The sequence below is a fragment of the Carassius auratus genome, chromosome 9 (assembly GCF_003368295.1).
Source record: "Carassius auratus strain Wakin chromosome 9, ASM336829v1, whole genome shotgun sequence".
Classification (NCBI taxonomy): domain Eukaryota; kingdom Metazoa; phylum Chordata; class Actinopteri; order Cypriniformes; family Cyprinidae; genus Carassius; species Carassius auratus.
In genome coordinates, this window is record NC_039251.1 from 214,214 (window position 1) to 234,830 (window position 20,617).

Below are 20,617 nucleotides of genomic sequence, written 5' to 3' on the forward strand. Positions count from 1 at the left end.
TGATGTGCATTCAAGTTGTAATAAAATTAATAAATAAATAAATATTAAATAAGGAAACATTTATTTTTCCTGACATTTCTGAAACTGGAAAAAGTCAAATGCACCAAGACAAACTTTGAATATTGGTTTGACAGACCTTGCCTGAGGTTTAAATTAGTTTTAAAAGCTGAGGTTTGATCAAAATGTGTTGAAGGGGAAGGTTTTAAAGGAGCGCTGCACAGCAGGGACCTGTGTTTACTCTAATGTTTTAGAAACATTATAACTCTGGCCTGGAAGGACATCTCTTACATCCCTGTACCCAGAACTCCATGTGCAAAATCTTTGAATGTTATTTGACCCTCAGTTCTCCTTAAATGCATGAGGCCTCTACAGTATATGTAAAGTATTTTAATCAGAAGAATTTGAATTTACCGATACCACACATTTTGCTTATCAAGCTACCTTGCTGGATAATGTCCAACAGCATCTGAATAAAACTAACTCTTCTGCCTTTAATACAGTCCAACCCCAAAGTACCTCCTACATGATGTAAATGTGAACAGCAGGCTTGTCCTTTGCATCAAAGCGCTGCTTCAGCAAGTCTGCATGAACAGCCCCTCATCCGATCCAACTGCCGCTCCTCGGGGATGTGTGCTGCTGCATCTCCTGTTATATCATGTTAATATATAGCAGTCAAGTGCAGAGTAACAACAGTGACCTGCTCCTTTCAAGTTTGCTGATGATACAGCTTTGGTCGCTTGCTAGAAGGATGTAAATAGTCTATTTCCAGTATGTTGACAGCCGTGTCTTCAGGTTTGATAACAGCTCCCTACACATTAATATCACCAAGACGAAGGAGCCATGATTAGAAAGTTACGCTTGAGCTGGCAGCCCAGGATGTGAAGAAGGTCACCAGCTTTAAATATCTCTGCACATAATAGACAGTAACTTTCACAGCAACACTGACTACATCCAAAAGAAGTCAAGGCAAAAAAAGAAGAAAGAAGAAAAAAGTTAATGTTGGAAAATTTCACTGGACAGCAAAATTATATAAATCCTGGCAAAACTTTGCTATAAAAGGATAAAATTGTTATCATTAGTTAATCTTTATATATCAGAAACTAACAGCTAATGTTAATTTCTCTAAATATTTATTAATACATTTGTACTATTTCAAGTTAATATATAAATACATAGGTATAAATTAACATAATTTAATATATCATGAAGAATAAACAAATTAACAGTTAACAATATCATATTTATAAATTATAATTAAAGGAATAAAGAAAGTTTTGATAAAAAAAGTTTGTTTCTTCACTGGAACAGATAAATTTAGCATTATGTCACTTGCTAATGAATGGGTGCTTTGCAGTGAATGGGTGCCGTCAGAATGAGAGTCTAAACAGCTGATAAAAAAATCCAGAAGTAATTCAAATGACTTGCAGTCCATCAATTAATATCTAAACAAGTGAAAAGCTGCATGTTTGTAAAAATCCATCAAGATGTTTTTATTTAAAAGTCTGTAATATTGCTGTCTCCAGTGAAAAGCTTGTCTTGACTGAATCAGGAGAGAAATAGGTACAGCTCAAGCACTGTTCAAAAGTGAAATTGTGATTTTTAAAATTTTTTTATTTATTTATTTTTATTTTTTTAATTTTTTTGTGCTGTTTCTTACAAATACAGCTTTTCACAAGACCTTCATTGATTGACTAGTCATCTTATTTTTTCTAAAGCTTTTAGAAAACGTCCATAATGTTTGGACTCTCATTCTGATGGCACCCATTCACTGCAGAGGATCCGTTGATGAGCAAGTGATGCAATGTTAAATTTCTCCAAATCTATCCTGATGAATAAACAAACCCATCTACATCTTGGATGGCCTGAGGGTGACAAAATATTTAGTAAATTTTTGGGCCAACTATTATAACCTAGATAATAATTAATGTAGAAGTATTGTTCATTGTTAGTTCATGATACCCAATACATTAACTATGAATTAAACTTTACTTTAATGTGTTGCATTGGCATTTATCTTCAAGTTATTGAGATGTCACTTGAGTATTGTTTTTAATTATGTCTATATGTCTGTTTATATTCAATAATTACGTAAAGTCTTTTTATGTAAAATATTTATTAATGATATCGGGCTACATGCTATTTTCAAAGACACATTTCCATTGTACAACAAACCCAAAGGATTATAAAGCATAAACTAGAATCTTTTTAGATGTCACAGTCTGTAGTAATACAGAAAAAAGTGCATATATTAGATGTTGTTTTTCTCTTTTATTTAAAGAGGTGCATTCATATGCATATGATATGAAATTATTTTTTGCTTACCTGTAGTATCCAGTACGTAGCATTTTGTTCATAAGCATAATTGAAATGTTCAGTTTTAGCAACTCACCTAGAACCTAAAACTTTGTGTTTCTCAAATAAGTGTCTTATACAGACAACCCACTATGAGAGAACCTCTTCACACACACTCATGTTGGTATTTGTGGTTTATGGGGATATAGGTGTAATGGAATTTATACTGTACAAACTAATCCTACCTCTTACAGGAAATTTTGTGCAATTTTAGATTTTCAAAAAAACAAACAAACACCATTCATGTTTTTTAAACCTTTTGAATTGTGGGGACATATGCAGTGTCCTCATAAACCACCTTCACATTGTAATACCTCTGTCATACCCATGTCATTATACAAATTTGTGTCCTCGTAAACCACCCAAACCAGTGCACTCCACACACACACACACACACACACACACACACACACGTGCAAAAAATGTCACTGACCAGCTTATAGTGGTTTCTGACTTTACTGTACACAGTGAGAAACAATATAAAAAGAAAAATGATTGTGTCTCTAGAGAGATCACACATCTCTCTGTGATAGCTATTGTTCATAATACAGTAAATATTCAAATCAGGATACACAACTAGTCTCTATGCATACTCAAGAGGTAAACATTCATACATAATTCTAATTATCTTTTATAAACAATTTTTTTTGTGAGTGAAAAAAAGAAAAAAAAAAGAACAAAGAAAAATAGAAAAGAAATTACAGGAATCGTTTCTGATCCTTTTATCTTTTTTTATACAGTTAGACCTCTTTTTACTGTCAAACCTCTTGGTTCTGATTCTAGCTTTGTGTTTTTCAGTACATGCTGCCATAAGTGAAAACCCCTAGATCAGGAAAACCTCTAGACAAGATACAACAAATACATGTTGATTTTGGGCATTTATTAAATCATATGGTATGTTGTCAAGCGGAGTTATCTGACAATCTATACTAGAATGCGAGTATACAGGCCTGTGTTCCTCTGTGAAACATGCCAGCATGTATCTGAGTCACACAGCAGCTAGAGGAGAAAAAGACAAGCATGTAACCAGTGTGTTAAGACGTCAGACTGAGAGTTAACACATTAGAAATGTGAAAGAAGGTGAAAAGGTCTGCCTGTGGATCAAAAGTCCTAGACTACGAACATAAATAAAAATGATTATTCTTTCAGAAGTTAACATAGAACATTTCCTTCTCTCCAAAGATGAGAACAACATAACAAACTGTATAAAATACCCAAATGCACAAATAAGAGAGTCTCCAGTCCCATTGTCCCATTGACCCTGTGGTATTAGAGAGAATCATCACTCTTCTGATATAAAAATAGATTTCTCATCATTTAAAACCCCCTTAATATTTGAGAAATGGTGCTATTCCTCTTGTAAAAGAAGACAGCACCCATCTCAGCTCACCTCTGTCGACCCCTTTAGGCTTTCATATATTTTGCATAATTTGTAATATATTTCCTTCTTGAAAGTTTTGCAATTAAAACCATAAATACATACCTAACATCGGACAACAGAAAGAGGGACGCAACAAAACGCAGTAGCTTCCGAGCAAAAACTGCAGTAGCTAAAATCAAACGAGGAATATTTCAGTCCATTTCAAAAGAAGGTAGAAAAAAGCAAAACATCTCAATCAAATGTCCATGTTGTCAAACCTAAAAAAGAGGAAGGGACAAAACAAAAAGCATCAAGCGTTAACGAGTAAAAATAGATGGCGTGATCAAACCCAACATGGAGACAGGAAGACAGCGGTGCTACAAATATAACGCTAACATCTACACGAGACCCTGTATACCTCCATGTGGTGTGATTTTATATGCTCAGTTCACGCCTACAGACGCGGCACCACGATGTCCCTCGCTGCCGGATCAATGCCCAAAAGAAGACGCACATCCTCAGACCCACTTAGCGTGGACAGAACGATCATCCCGCTCACAGGAAGCCACTAACCTCACCGTGTCCTGTGCTGTATGTCAGCTTATTTAGTCCCCCAACTGCCAGGCGGCCCAAACCGTGCGGGTTTCGGATTCTCTGTGTTTACCAGATGACACTGGAGATGCTCGTCTCTCTGGGCAGCAGCGGGAGCATGGCGTTGTTGCCGTGGTGCTCATCCAGGCTATGCTGGCGCAGGGTCTTGTTGTTGACGGGCCGCTGGCCATTCAGGAGGGTGAGGGGCAGGTTGCAATAGGTGTGCTGGGGCGGCAGTGTTCCTCCGGCCGTGAAGGGTAGCTCATAGTCGTAGCTGCGGTAGTGCGAGTGTTTCTGCCGTGCCAGCGAGTGCGAGCGGTATGAGCTCCGCAGGGACGGGCGCAGCTCGGGGTGAGCCGGCGCCAAGGCGGCGGACGTAGCCGTAGCCATAGAAATGGCCGAGACGGTCTGCAGGTCGGCGAAGGGGCCGGGTTCACTGGCATCCAGCGCGTGATTGGTGAGGGTTTGCTGGGGGCGGCGGTACGGCATGGTGTAGCGGAGCTGCTTCCAGAAGCGCGAGCCGGGCTTGTTGCTCTGTGGGCCGTTCCAGTGCACCACACTCAGGCATTTAATGGATTGTTTTAACTCCTCCACGTCCTGGTAGTTAATGACTCCTCGCAGATCGGCACACTCGATTAAGATCACTTTGATGTCCCCTGAAACCAGAGAGTTGCGCAGACGGGACTCCAGCTCAAATATACTCCACCCGCGACGCAGCACGTAGCTCGGGGTCAGCACGATGATCAGGCGTTTACTCATGTCTACGCAGCGGGACACGTCCTCTATGTACGCTACAGGAGATAAACACCACAGACAAAGCAAGAAACTGTAATAGCAAAATAACAGGTGGCACCAGGACTGAAAATAATGCACAGCTGAAGACGAACGCACATTTAGGACAGAACAACCACAATCATTCATGAAGAACTATCTGCATGCACAATGGATGCATGTTGTGCACACCGTAAATCTGTGCACGTGTGTTTTTGCATTCAAACAAAGCTGTACCTCTAAGAAGATGTGTGTCATCCTGGTAATGTTGACTGCTCATACCTGGACATAAACATTCGGCTTTCAGACACAGCACACACACAGGGCAAAAACACCTGGCATATGATGCAAACAAACACACCGCGTCACATAAACTGGCTCTGATGGCTTGCAATGGAAACAAATGGTACTATTATTATTGCCCACATTTTGGAATATACTTAATTTTTGGAATAAATACTTATTTTCTTATTTAACCAAGCTATTTTCTAGTCAACATAAGGCTTTCTGGTCATATTAATGCTGATGAGGGAGTTTAATTACAAATGATTAAATTACTTCGCAGTATTAGGAAGCAAGATAAATCCAGCGCTGCTATCACATTAATGAGCTAAAAATGTCACAATCCATTATGAATGATCAAGGTGTTTTATTAGTTCTGTACAATTAGTGCTGTTTGTCAAATCTTTACACAAGTTTCTTTGTGATTGTTGTTTCTGAATACACTCCTAAAACTTCACAGGAATTCATTTTTTTCTGACTATTCATGACATTTGTTTGAACGTCATGAGCTAATGAAAATGTCTGAAACATTTAAGACAACATTTACAAACACACTAACAATGACATACTGTACATTCACACAAAACACACATTCGGCACGTACTGCTGGTAGGAATGAGATCTCGGTCAGGGATGAAGAGTTTGTATCCGTAATGTTTCTCCAGGACGTCAGGGAGAATCTCCAGAGCAAAGCGCTCCTCTTCCTGTAATTCCTGACCCCATTGGTCCAGCTCAACCTTACTGTAGGACAGGTACGCATCATACTCTTTATTTTCTGAGGGGAAAAGAAAGAAACACTTAACAATACATTTTAGAAATATTACAATACTTCTGACGCAGAGAAAAAAAAATAGTTGTAACTAATAATTCCAAAAGAATGTAGAAATTAGAATCTAAATATGTAACTGCTGCAGTGTCGTGCTCATTAGTTCCTGTAGGGGGAGTGTGTGTGGCGTTTACCTCCGTCTGTATCCTCCCCACCGAAGTGATGCCTGTAGCAGAGCAGCAGCTCGATCCTGTAGCACTTATACACCGACAATAACAAAGCCAACAGCAGAAGAATCGCACCCAGTCCACCAGCCAACTCCATGGTGTACATCAGCTCCACTGAGAGAGACAAAATGGAAAGAGAAAGAACGTATTACAAATATAATACTCCTGGAATAACATAGCATAGCATAGCATACTTTTGTACAACATTTGTGATGGAAGAATCCTATGCAGCATTGCTAATGACAATCAAATTAAAAACAAAAGAGAAATAAAACATTTTATACTAGCTTTATAGAGCAATATATTTTACATTTATTGCTAAATATGCATATTACGCATACAGTTACTTAAATACCACCTTTGACTTTGTTATTTACAGTGTTTTACAGGAACGGGAGCTCTTTTTGCTAGTGGAGATTCTCTTTCTCTTCTGAATCATGGGTAATGTATTTTTTTCGCTAGGAATTACAGTTTAACATGAGTTGAATTAAATTATTAAGCAACAACCTTGAAGCTCACAGCAGATCTGTGTTTGAGGGTTTATAAGTTATTATTCAAAATCAATTCCCTCTTGGAGGAAACAACTAGGATTTAAACTTCCATCACCCGACAGATAGATTCTATTACAGAAACATTCTAAGCCTGGAATACTATTTAATTCGTTTGTAACCATGGCGATTTTAGTTGGAAGACTGAATTCTTGACAGATTTTAATTTGTGACTCAAGAAATTACATGGTCACTGATCCCTATCGTAGGATGCTAGGTGTGCTGGCATCTAGCTAAACTGGCAAGACTTCCTTTGTCAGTTAGCTTCACCAGCAAATCTACCAGCCAGATCAGCACCAAACCAGCCTGGACCAGCATGGAAATTCATGCTGCGCTAAGGACATACACAAGGGGTGAGAAATGCAAAATGACTTCAGAATGATTAAGCGCTAATGATGTTCATATTGTTCAAAGCTCCTCTGCGTTACAGCTAATGGAGGGAAACACGCAAGATACACTCAGATGCTTCAGAGAAGGTGAAAGATTGTGGAAGCATGTGTGTTTGTGAGCTCAGCAATGAGCAGAAGGAGAGAGAGGGGTTGCATATGAGAGATTTAGTTTGTGTGTGTGTTTGTGAGTATGTGGCTTTGAGATTATCTGCTGAAATATGTGTGCATGGTTGAGACGAGTTGAAAGAGAGAAAGAGAGTGTGTGTTTATTCATCTGTGTGTGTGTGTGAGAACGTTTGAATGAGTTTTGAGTTGGGCTGAGAGGGAGAGAATGTGTCTGAACTGCTGAAGCCGTCTCCTCTTCTGAACTGCCATTAAAAGAGAAGATAGGATGCCTTCAAAGCAGCTCTCTCTAAAAGAGAGTGAATTTTAGATGCTGATGCATTTCCCGAAAGGAGAGAAAGAAAGAGACAGAGAAGAGGAGGAAGACACAGGAACATGCTGTGCTGTTTATGTAAAGAAACCCCATAGCACATTAAAGGGATAGTTTACCCCCAAAAATGAAAATCCTGTCATCATCTACTCACCCAAACCTGAATGACTTACTTTATTTTGTGGGACAAAAAAGGAGCAGCTTTGAAGAATGTCTGAGCTGCTTTTTTTCATACAGCAAAAGTAAACAGCCGGTGACTAGGGGCATTCAAAATATTAAGCATCACAAAAGATTTTTAACAATGACAATAATATTTTTTTGAGCAGCAAATTGTAATATTAGATAGACTTCTGAAGGATAATGAGACACAGAAGACTGGGGTAATGGCTGCTGAACATTCAGCTTTGTCAGAAATAAATGACATTTTAAAATATATTTAAATATAAAACAGTTATTTCAGATCGTAATAATGTTTTAAAATGTTACAGTATCTTTAATCAAACAAATGCCTTGCTAAGCATAAAAGACTTTCAAAAATATTGAAAAATTCTGAGCTGGGTAATGTATAGGGAAAAAAAGATATTTTATTATATGTTATATTGCCATCTGTTCATCATATAAAGGCACTTTATGTTTTATAAATGTCATTATATGAATTCATTTGATTGCACTTATTTGACCGCACCTGATCACCATCTGCGTTTTCATTGTCTAAAATAAAGAACAGCCTTAAAATTCTTCAAAACATCTTTTTTTTTTTCATAAAGGAAAGTCATACAAATAAACAAATGACAGATTTGTCATTTTGTGTGTGAACTGTTCCTTTAAATGAGAAGCAGCTGGTATGACTCAGTCGGCTGAGTTCATGTGTGTTATGGCTGAATGTGTTACCTCGTTTCCCAATCTGTACATTGGCTTGTCTTCTCCCGTTGCCGTTTTCTGCATAACAGGAATAATTACCCAGATCTACCTCCTCCAGTGAATCTATGGTCAGAGTAATGGACACTTCCTGTTCACCCAGGTGTTCTCTGACCGTCCTGGCAGAGAAAATAGAAACAATGAGTCATTGTTCACCAAGGGCTGTGGAATAAAAGTTTTTTAATTAGCCCCTTTTGATAGAGGATTTGGGGGATAAATTTTAGACTGAGCAGCTTGTAGAGATTAAAAATTTTGGGAGGAAGGGTTTCAGGTTTGGTCGGCATTCAACAAATGGGGCTTTCATTTAATTAAAACAACACATTTTCACTCTCTTGTTTGTCCTGGCTGAATCATTTGAAACTGAAATTTCATTTAAAAGATGCTGACATTGCTGCTCCTTAACTGCATGTAAATGCAAATGCATTCGGCGCATGGTGCGAGATACATTTCACTGTGTTATTAGGATGTATTCAGCGCTTGCTCAGATCCAGCTCTCTTTCAGACAGGGGAATTAATAATAGTGTGTCATCACAGCGACCACCCCTGCTAGATATAAATAGGCTCATGTACAAGCTAGTGATATCAGTAATTGAAAATGTACTGTCGACATCTCAGTGAACATTTAAAGTGTGCTTTACCGTGCACTATCTATCGTATTGAATAAGCGATTTCATAGTGGAAGCTAGTTTTAAAAGCAACTGTTTCTTGTATACAATTACAACACTATGGTGGTACAGTGATAGTAATACCACTGAACTTTGATATATGATCATGGTACTGAAAGATAACCTTACAGTTATTCATTTAATAAGGTATTTACACTGAACTCCAAAGTGTGGCCAAAATGCTGGCCCTGCTCCCAGATCTGTACATCATCTTGAATTTCATATTGAGTTATTATAAATATGATGAAGGATAGTTTCTGAATAAATCCGCGTTTTGAGCATAGACTGTAAAAAAAAGATGGACGAGGCATCTCCACTTCCTTACACTATAGAAAAGTGAAGCCAAATCATCTCAGTATGGCCCAAGTGTGCCACACTTGTCCTCAAAAGTGAAGCCATCGCGTTTCGATTGCTTCCAGGTGGCTGGTCCCAGTAAAGGTCATAAACTCCGCCCTCTCCATGTAATCTAATGGGACGCGAGACAAACTAAATAATAAAATTTCACTTTAAAAATGTTGTTTTCAAACATGGTTTATGATGTAGAGTTTATCACACTGATGTAAGTTAGGGTGTTCATTTTTTTTAAATAAGTTTGGTTTTAGTTAGTTATGTGATGCTAGTTATGAGTGTGAAGTCATGATTGATAGCTGAGACTGACAGGCGCCAGCGGGATCTTCAGGAAGAGATTGGAGTTGTATTAACCTTATTTTAACACAAGTGTCTTATACGAAAATTCAGCAGACAAAAATTGGACCAGTCAGGAAGTTCAGGGGCATGTGTTTGAAATTGACTCTGCGGGAGGAGACGTGGCTCCACTTCGTTTGCTAATGCGCAGACTCTGATCCCAAATCAGTGCGATATGGCCGCGCCCTATTGGAACAATGGTGGCTTCACTTTTCTTCAATGGAAGAGAATGAAGGTGCATCATTTTTTTTACAGTCTATGGTATGGCCGCTGCCATCTTGAGTAAATTACATCATTTGGAGCTAGAGTCTGTGCAGTAGAGATTCGTTTAGAGCCAGAGTCTGCCCAGTAGTGTCGAGAGGTGGAGCCACATAATCAGACAAATGCCCTTAGACCCAATCAACCATAATGACATGCCCAATTTTTATAGCATCAAATTACTAGCTAAACTCAAACTTAAGACTAACAATTTAAAAAATTAACAATTTAACACATATCAGCATGATAACTACCTTAAATGACCAAAACCATCCAAAATTGAATTGGAAGTGTAATAAATTTTTTCGTATTTTGACTCGAGTCCCATTTGTTTACATGGAGAAGGTGGGGTTTATGACCTGTGCTGCAGCCAGCCACCAGTGGGTGATCAAAGAGCCCACATCTTGACTTTCCAAGACGTGTGAGGCACACCCGGTTTTTAATGAATCCTTTGAATCAATGATTCAGAGAGCCATTTTCTTCATTCATGAATGAACCAGCCATTTCAGCGAATCGACTCATAAAGACATTTACCGTCACCTGCTGGTAGTTAAAAAAAAAAAAAGCAAATAAAAAACATTCAAGTTCACAGAAATAAATAAATAAATAAATAAATAAATTCGGCCATCATTTACTCACCCTCATGTTGTCTCAAACTTGAATGACTTACTTTCTTTTGCACAACATAAATGAAGGTTTTACGGTTACCAGTGACTTTGATTGGATGAACAAAAAATACTGAGATGTTTCTCAAAATATCTTCTTTTATGTTCCATACTTTATTAGGCCGTTGTAGCCTAAACATTTAACACAATTATAGCTTTAAATTATCTTTTGGGGGTATTTTCACAGCCACATTTAGTTTGCGATTAATTAGATTGATTAATCATAGCGCCCTGTAATTAATTAGATTAACATTTTTAATCAACTGACAGTCCTAATATATATACATATATACATTTACTGAAATACAGTAAATAAATCCATCTGTCCATCCATCCATGATGGTCTAAATTGTTATTATACATCTGCTGTGTAATTTGCATGCGTCTCTAATGTTTACATGTGTTTGTCTGATCCTTAATTCTTAGGTCTCATCCTTAATTAAGAACATAGCATAGGCTATCTTTGAAAGATTGTTTGACGAGGGGGTTGTTTTGAGCTTATGTCTCAAAATGTTTACTCTCGCCTCCACTTTGTTCCTTCTTACTTGATTTCACTCTCTCGAATACGACTCTGGTCCATGTCCTCAATGAACTTCTCTCCTTTCATCCAGTAAACAAGCGGACTGATGTCCCCACTGTACCCAAAGAAGGCTCGGCATGTCAGGTTCAGCATACTTCCTGCAGGGGTAAAGGAGGTTTATGATTACACATTGATACCAAACGTCCTTCTGTTTTGATCCAATAGTTTCTCTGCCCAGGGCTTGTTGCCCTCTGTAAGAATAGGTTGGGCCCACACTGTGTTTATGAAGATATTTTCCTTGCACTGGCCACTAGGGGGTCCCACTGTAATCAATGGCAGCTGACAAGCTCACAATAGTTTTTCGTAGGTTAATGAGACTCACCAGTGTGCTCGAAAATCACAATCACAATCAGGGAGCTATTTCTTAACAATAGAATAATATGTAAAATGCAATTTGTTCTCAGTTTTTCATTATATTTCTTTAAGATTTCTTTGAAACACCCTTAATAAAGCATTAAAATCAGTTAGATCTATTCTTCTAAAGGCAAGGGTCTTCAACAGGGGGTATGTGAGCCCTCGGAGCATGCCAATTATTGTTTGATTGCTTACAGATTTTGTGAAAAAAGTGAAGAAAAAAATGCATTAAAATATATTATTATGAGCCAGTATTAAAATGTGAGACTCACTTAAATACAAAATGTAACAGTAGGATCCTGCTCTCTCTATACACTAAATATGAAAGCCTGTTCTCGACTTGGAATAAAAAGTAAAAAAGGTAATTACAGTTCTGAGAAAAAAAGTCAGAATTGCAAGCAAACTTGGAAAGAGAAAGAAAGTCAGAACTGAGATATAAACTCAGTTTTATGAGTCAGAAAAAAAAAAATGTCTGAGATTCTTGTGAATCTTAATCTGAGGTCCTTAGTTTGAAGAAAGTTGAAGTGCCTTGTTTTAAAGTATTTGTATAGTGTACACCATTTCCTCTATATAGCACATAAAAATGGTTATTCCCGTTAACTCTGAATTAAATGTCTTAAAGATTACTTTAAACCACTCTCAAAGCATCAAGATCAGTGAGATCTATACTTCTGAAGCAAGGGTCTTCAGCGGGGGGTCTGCAGACCCTAAGGGATCAGTCAATTAACGTTTGATCTCATGCTATTTTCTGTGAAAATAAATAAAATAAAATCAATAAAAATTGCATTAAAAATACAGATGCAAAACTGAGAACTACAATCCCTAACAACAGTGTGTTTATTTCAGTGCATGAACATGATTATCCTCAGTGGTTTGAAGTACTGCTTCTTTTCTTTCTTTAGTTGCGGTTGAGGTGGTATTTCTGCCTTAATGTTGTGATGTTTGTCGGTTGTTTGACGTTAATTAGGCATGTCTTTAGACTAGCAACGAATAAGGCCCAGCACCAGGGAAGATCTTGCTCCGGGCCCCCAAACAAACCAGAAATAGCGTCTGTCTCTCACCAGGATGTGAAGTACATGTGGAGCATCTGATCAAAGAGATACTGAGACCACAAGTCTGTAAAACAGCACCATATACGCATACTGTAAATGACATCAAGTTACAGAAATTTAACTGATACTGGGTTTGATGTGTTGTTTACATAATAATAAACACAAATTACATTTATCGAATGTTAATGTTCAGATATTCACAGTTTGAGACCTTTAAACCAATTACATTCACATTTAATCATTTAGCAGACGCTTTTATCCAAAGCGACTTTCAAATATGAAAAAACACAAGCTATTTATCATACAGGAGCCAGCGACATTAGCAGCGTTGCGATACTGAATTTCAAGAGTAAACAAAAGCTAGAGCAGAAGTGCGACTGCAGAAGTAGAAAAAAGAGATTTGAATTTGAATTTGATTAGGATGTCAGTGGAGCAAGACTGAGAGGGGTGAAACGTGGGCCGTCGCCGGTCGTTTAGAGACCAAATACACTGGCATTCGTGTGCCAGGTTTAATTGAGCTAGTTTGAAGGCAGGCCAATACAGCATTGCAGTAGTGCAGTCTTGAGCAGATCTGTATGTACACATTAGAAATCCCTAGCAACCACTAACAACAAGCTAACAAACACATAGAAACAAAACAGCAACCATTCAGAACATTTTATCAACTGCATAACCAAGCGGAACCAACATACTGTTATTCTGCAAACCTGAGTTTTTTTTTTAATGACTCATATCAGTCATTCTATCATTCAAATCAGTATCTGTCTGATCTGTTCTAACTGATCAGAGTTATGATTTTTTTCATAGAAGACATTGAAAAATGTCCTAGACTTCCACTGAAACTTTCTGAATCCCAAACTTTTAAAGCAGTATAAGTGCTTAATATTGTATAAGCTTCAAATTTCAAGACTTTTATAAGTTATTTTTTTTTTACTTTCAGGCAAAGCTTTGTCAAGACATCTTTCAACTTTTGTCTTGTCAGAATTTCCTTATCTAGATATTACAGTGCTTGCAAGACAGTACAAAGATTCCTTATACCTCAAATATTGTATTTGTTGCTGTTGTTCTTCTTTTTGTTTATAAAATCTTGCAATCATTTCAGCCCAAACTGTTATGTACATAGTTATGTTCACAATGCTCACTGAGGCTGCACTTATTTGATCAAAAATACAGCAAAAACATTATTATTATATATTTTTATAATTTAAGCATTACTGTTTTCATTTTAATAAAATTTTTGCTTAAGAAATACTTTTTATTATCATGATTTGCGCTGTCTAATATTTTTGTGGAAACTGATGCACTTTTTTCGGGATTTATTGATGAATATAAGGTTAAAAATACAACATTTATTTGAAATACTGTCATTTTTTTTGTATTTGATTTCAGCCTTAGGTCTGTTATCTATGCTGTCTACGTTTAAAGAAATCTAAGAATTTAAAATGTAACTGTGACACTGACAACATAACATTCTGAAGATTTTTCTCTCTAACATCTATTTGCATACGGGATTCAGATTAGTCTTTCCTGCCGTGCCTATAAAATCACAACAGTGTTGCATTGCTTATTTATTTCTATGCATAGCTGGCTTAAAATCAGATGTGTGCTGATTGCCATGATGACATCAGACGGCTCTGATGCAGTATTTCTTGACACATATCCAAGCTTAAAACTCCATCTTTTCATTTGCTGCCTTGAAAGCACTGACATTTCCTTTAGAAAATGCAAATCTAGTTGTTGTCTCCTCTGTTATCATCACAATCTCGTTTGCCTCCGAATCAGAGGACAATGCACTATAGATATGGAATAATTTTGCAATTTCAATACATCATTTAGGAAGCGACTAGAAAAAAAAAAGACAAAACAGATGTTTAATAAGGTCTGCCACCAGAGAGAGCTCTAAGCTCTATCCAGGGCCATTCTTCTGTTTGGAGTGTGTTTTTCAATGCGTTTGAACGAAAGGTAAGTGTACTGAGTTGTTTGCTTGCGGTGTTTCGCTCCATTTAACAACAGAGTCGAAACACTGACCAAGCATTCCTGTAAAAACATACAGGTCTGAAGACAACACACAGCCATGAATGAATGACTGAATTAATAAATAGAGACCTATCTTAACATTTTGACCTTCACTCAAAATTCAGTTCACTTAAAGAAAGAAATCTCCCAGTACCGTTGCTTTAGCAGACTGTATGCAAACATTTCTTTGTATCCATCTTTTTTTCTCCCCTCTTCCAATTCTTCACCTGATTTGTTCCTCAGCAGTGCAACCCAACGGGGACGTGTAAGACTTTAATTATCTAGAATAGGGCTTTGTGAACAGGTACTCCTCCGCAGATCCTTTCATACTCCCTGTCCTCCTCTCATCCTTTCTTTCCGATGTCATAATAGAGACCCTGCCTCAGCACCTCTCTCACTGATGTTACAGCGTGTGTGTCTGACAATGAAAGAGTGTGCAAATGAGAGAGAAAAGACAATTAGTACAGTTTAATCCGTTTTTTAGAGCTCTGAGCACATTTGAATTGTACAGGGAGATTCGTGAACAAAGAGAAAGTTTTCTATTATAAAACACAGACTCAAAGACACACACATTCGATTTCAGAGGGAACTATTCTAGAGGTTTTAAAGCGTTCTCTCAATTACAAAAGCAGACACATACACATACTGACACATATGTGTACCCTCCCCCTCACACAGGCGGCATTTCTCCAGAGGATCTGTTTCAATCTCCAAAATAAATCCAAATCCAGATATATCAGCGCGTCAGCAGGTCTTTACGTATTCAACCCACTGCTTCTATTCTTCTCTCTCAGCATTCTCTCGCTCGCAGTACAGCTTTCTTCCGCTGACAGCGGGATCAAACTCCGTCAGACCCCTGGGAGATCATGTGTGGAAATCGCACGCATCACATGACTTCCTGTTGGTACGTGACTATACAAGGCTGATTAACTGCGGTGGGGCAGTTTTGGAGATTAAATTACATTAGGACGGACTGAGGAGTCAATAGGATAGTCAATTCAGTTCATTCAAATGTGAGAAGAAATGCAATTTTCCTGGTGTGACTTGATTAGGAAACATAACTGTGTATTCTGACAGAAAAATGTGTAGGGTTGATCATATTTTTTATGTTTTAGAAATAAGTGTCTTACGCTCATTCATTTAGTTGATCAAAAATACAGTAAAACAGAAATATAGCGAAATATTATTAAAATTTATTGTCTTCTATTTTAATATATATTTTATAATGTAATTTTTTCTGTAATGACGAAGGTGAATTTTTAGCATTCATACTCTAGTCTTCAGTATCACACGATTCTTCAGAAATAATTGAAATGCTAATTTGGTTCTCAATAAACATTTATTTTTGTCACCATTGTTAATACAGCGGTGTTGCTAAAAAGTTTTTACATTTCAGGATTCTTTGATGGAATAGTTAGAAAATCTGAGAATTTAAAAAATAAATGTAAATCTTTTGTAACATTATAAATGTCTTTACTGTGTCACTTTTGTTAAATTTGATGAATACTTGCTGATTAAAGTATTAATTTCTTTATAAAAAACACCTTTTTGATTGGAAGTGTATATATGTATTACCATGTACTAAAAAGATAGAGGATTTGGAAGGACACAAGGTTGAGGGTCAATAGTTTACTATTCCTTTAAAGATCCTTTTTATATTTCAATTTAATAGGACTCAATTAAAAGTCACACTCTCTTCAGTTTCCTTCAGCTTCTAAGAATCCAGCAATGAGGACTGCGTGTATTTATCATATGATTTTTTTTTCATTTAATATGTTTGCTTTACTGGATTACACATTTGGTTAAATTTATTGATAAACTTCATTTACTATGTATTTATTTAATGTTTATATTTAATTTGTAAATATTTTACTAATTTTGGAAAAGGTGAAATCTTTTTTTCCTACAAAAAATTTGTAGTTTCATAAATATATAATTAAATCTTTGCCATTTCAATTCATTAAACACATTTGATATTCGTGAGCAGCCGAGAACAATTTTATTCTAGGAGTGGGTTGTTTTAAGGCACAGATCATGTTGGAAAATGCTTGTTTTAGCCCAATTATACAGAGGCCAAGAGAGCTCTACATGCTGCAAATAATAAAAATAAAAAAACATCTTAATCAATTTGACAACGTGCGTGCTGCAAATTCTACAAATAAATAAATGCGCTGCAAAACAGAAATGTGCTGTAAACAGGCACCACCTTGAAATGTTTGAGGGAACCACAAAGTGAAGAACATGGCTGGGACATAGTTATCAATGTTTGCTTTGAAAGGTCTTTATTTTAACATCCTACTATAAAAATTCCTTATCTTTTTTTTTTTTTTTACATATATTTTAAATATTATTAGCTCCCAACAGTTTGTGGATGACTGACTCTGAAACGCTCTGCTTTTGACTCGATTGAGTGAGTGAGTGTGTGTGTGTGTGTGTGTGTGTGTTTAATACTCCTCTTTTCTGAATGCAGGTGAGTGAGTCTGTTAACAGACTGACAGCTGGTTTATATATGGTTTAAGCCATGCCTGAAACTAAACCTCAGCAGAAGGAAGGAAGGGTGTTGTGGAATGTCAGATGAAAGGATTTCTTCTTACTAAAGTGAAGGACAGAAAGGACAGAGATCAAACAATTTAGAGAGATGTAGGGGATTGAGAGTCAAGGGTTAAGCATCAAAGAGCGTTACAGAGACAGAATCAAGTAGAGAGTGAAATGACACTTTTTTTTGTTGTGTCTCTATGCAAGAACAGGTAATTGGTTACATATGCCATTTATCTCCACATCTACATGAAAGACTTTCGACTATGCATAAAATCTGTGTCCGTTTTTCTGTTATTTTGGCAGCCAACTTTGACAGAGAAATATTGTCTGGATGACATATTCGAATAACCAGCATTTATTTTGTTTGTCTGAATAAATGTGGATATTTTATTAAATCCAGGGCTTCTAGCTTTACAAACTTTGGCAATACACTTTAATTGTATGGAAAAATGCAGCTCAGACGTTCTGCTAAAACTCTCTGAATCAAAGTCAAAGGAGTCTGGAATGGCATGAAGCTGAGTAAATGATCACCGAATTTAGGGTGAACTTTCCTTTTAAAGGTCATGCCAAAAAGTGCCAGCACATGAAAGGTCGTGGCAGCTCTAACAGGGTCATATGCATGATTAGAAACCGTGGCCTTGTGGACCCAAAATGTGGGACAAAGGATTCTGGATTGGAGTGAACACTTCAGAATAGAGATAAAGCAACCTCTCCGTCTAGTCGTTGCTCTTTTGCGCTCTCTCTCTTTTTCAAATTAAGCTGAAAATGTATGAGCTCAAAAATGTGAAGCAGATAGCTAAGTTGTTGCTTATTGGCTGTTACGATCATTCATTTGCCTACTGCGCATTACACACATATGTTTATTAAACAAAGATTAGATTTGAATTAACAAGAAATGGCATAACAAATAATCATTTAATTCATCATATAATCCACAGCTGTGGCCAGATAGCTGAAAATGGGCTTGTAAACCCCCAAATATCTGGTTCCAGGCTATTAAGCTTATATCCTAAGAGCAGAAACACAGCTTTTGCACATATCCACTGCCTTTGTACTGTTCCTTTAAAGATATCATTGTCCGATCTTACCCAATAATAAATTGAGATGTTTATTTAGAGAAATGCCCTCATCTCCCGATGGTTGCTTAGCAACAACTATATTATTTTGGGCAAGGGTGATTAATATTAAGAAGTGTTCTCTGAATACCTCTGCACAAATCCTCCCCGCTTCTGCGTTAACATACGTGTGTGTTTCTGCGTGTGCGTTTTGTGCCATCTGTGAGGAGGCAAAGCAAAGACACACAGTGAATACATTTCAATTAAGTTAGATTATGTTTAGTTAACCCGCATGTTCATTTGAGATTGCTTTGACTTTTTTGTTGTTTTTATGACTCAGAAGCCCCAATGACTCACATAAATTACAAATAATAATAGCAGTTATGAAAATATCAATTTAATAAGTTCATCTGAGCCAATCACAATCCCATAGGTAGGTACACTGAAACTTTTTCCCTTCTCTTTTTCCACACTTTTCAGAAATCTATCAAGCATCCATTTCATTAACTTCACTTTTGTTCTGTGTCGACTGGACCCCTCCAAAAAACATTTTTGAAAAATTCAATAAAAGAAATTCAAATTAACAACTGACAGGGGTGTACACATATAAATTTAGCATGTGAAAATTCATTGGATTTATTAATGCTTTGTGTCTGAGTTCTGACTCCAAACAAAAGTAATGAAGCAATTTTTCATAAAGGACAGTTGATGCATGTTATCAAGCTGAAATTTTGTTTATAATCAGATCTCAAAAGATTATAACAAGCAATGGAGTTTCAACCAGATATTTCAATGTTTACTGGTATATTTTCGAGCCCTTGAGGGCTCTTTGAGCCCCTACAGAACATGAAGGTTAAGATGAACTCTCATCAGTCCAATTCAATTAATATAATACAGATAGATAGTCAAGTCTTCCCTCCGCTGTTCCTTCCTATCTGTTCATCTGGGCTGGCGACTGCATAGAGACACAGGAAGAAAGGTCACCTTTTTTCCCCTTTTCCATGTTGAATGTGAGTCAGCCCAGTTTCTTTCTGCTTCGTTGTTTTCCTTTTCTTTGTTTGTCTGCGATATTTAAGTTGTGCTTGTGTGTGTGTGTGTGAGTGCCCCTGTTGTCATTAATAATGTTTGGATGTGATGGGTTCACACACAGCACACTCTATCTGTCTCTCTCTATCCTTCACTCATCATCCCATCCTCTCACATCATCATCTGTTCCGTGTCTATGGCAGGGAGCATGAAAAATGATTTCGATATCTCAGCTCTCATAATAAGCATGTTTATAGCAAAGTAATGGCCATATACATCATACATATCACATAGTATTACACAGTTGCATCAACAAATGCTGGAAATAACTAGTATTAGTCCAGCAATATCCTCTTACCTGCTATACTTATAAAACTGTATGTTTTTAAGTTTGCATGTGTGTGTGTGTATTTGTATCTGCGTGTCCAATAAGATTTCTGCAGGAAATGCTCAGTGAGAAGCAATTCCCTTCTTAAACATTCTAAAAGCATTAAATATTCTTCCACCAGCTCTGAATTCTGTTTTCATCTCTCAGAACCTCCTTGCATGTTCCTTAATGCTCTTCTCTGCTTCAGAATTTCTCTCTCATTTCCACTCAAGTTCTTTCATTTGATGTCACCTGAAAACCACACCTGTATGCCAAGCATTTGAGATTTAGAGAATCCAGTATGTCTGTACTTGATTTGTCAAAACCACTAAAATAAAAGTTAGTGGTATACTAATTGTTATATTGATTTGTTTGCTTAATTTGATTACATTTTTGGTCAAATTTCTTGATACACTTCATTTACTATGTATATATATATATATATATATATATATATATATATATATATATATATATATATATATATATATATATATATAAATATGTTTTATAAATAAATATAAATAAAACTCAATTAAAACAAAATAATTTCAATTAACACATTGGAGAGTCGTTGCCAGTCAATAATTTTTTTTTCTAGGAGTGGGTCGTTTTAAGGCACAGGTCATGTTGAATCACATGATCAGTAGGAAAATTATTCTTTGAGCCCAATTATACAGTGCCAAAGAGATCAACATGCTGCAACTGAAAAAAACACCT

The 20,617-nt window shown here is 36.7% G+C and overlaps 1 protein-coding gene across 2 annotated transcripts in view; it reads right to left on the reverse strand.

Moving 5' to 3' along the window:
* Window positions 1-2,695: 2,695 nt before the first annotated feature.
* Window positions 2,696-20,617, reverse strand: part of LOC113108110 (interleukin-1 receptor accessory protein-like 1-A) — a 69,248-nt gene continuing 51,326 nt past the window's right edge. Inside the window, exons 7-12 of one of the 2 annotated variants that reach the window (XM_026270933.1) lie at window positions 11,455-11,587; window positions 8,611-8,756; window positions 6,317-6,463; window positions 5,961-6,131; window positions 5,312-5,356; window positions 2,696-5,094 (exon numbers count right to left, since the gene is read on the reverse strand). In XM_026270933.1, coding sequence (XP_026126718.1) covers window positions 4,373-5,094; window positions 5,312-5,356; window positions 5,961-6,131; window positions 6,317-6,463; window positions 8,611-8,756; window positions 11,455-11,587 — 1,364 coding nt within the window. In that variant the 3' untranslated portion in view covers window positions 2,696-4,372. The remainder of the gene's footprint in view (window positions 5,095-5,311; window positions 5,357-5,960; window positions 6,132-6,316; window positions 6,464-8,610; window positions 8,757-11,454; window positions 11,588-20,617) is intronic. The other variant, XM_026270934.1, reaches the window with a different exon arrangement.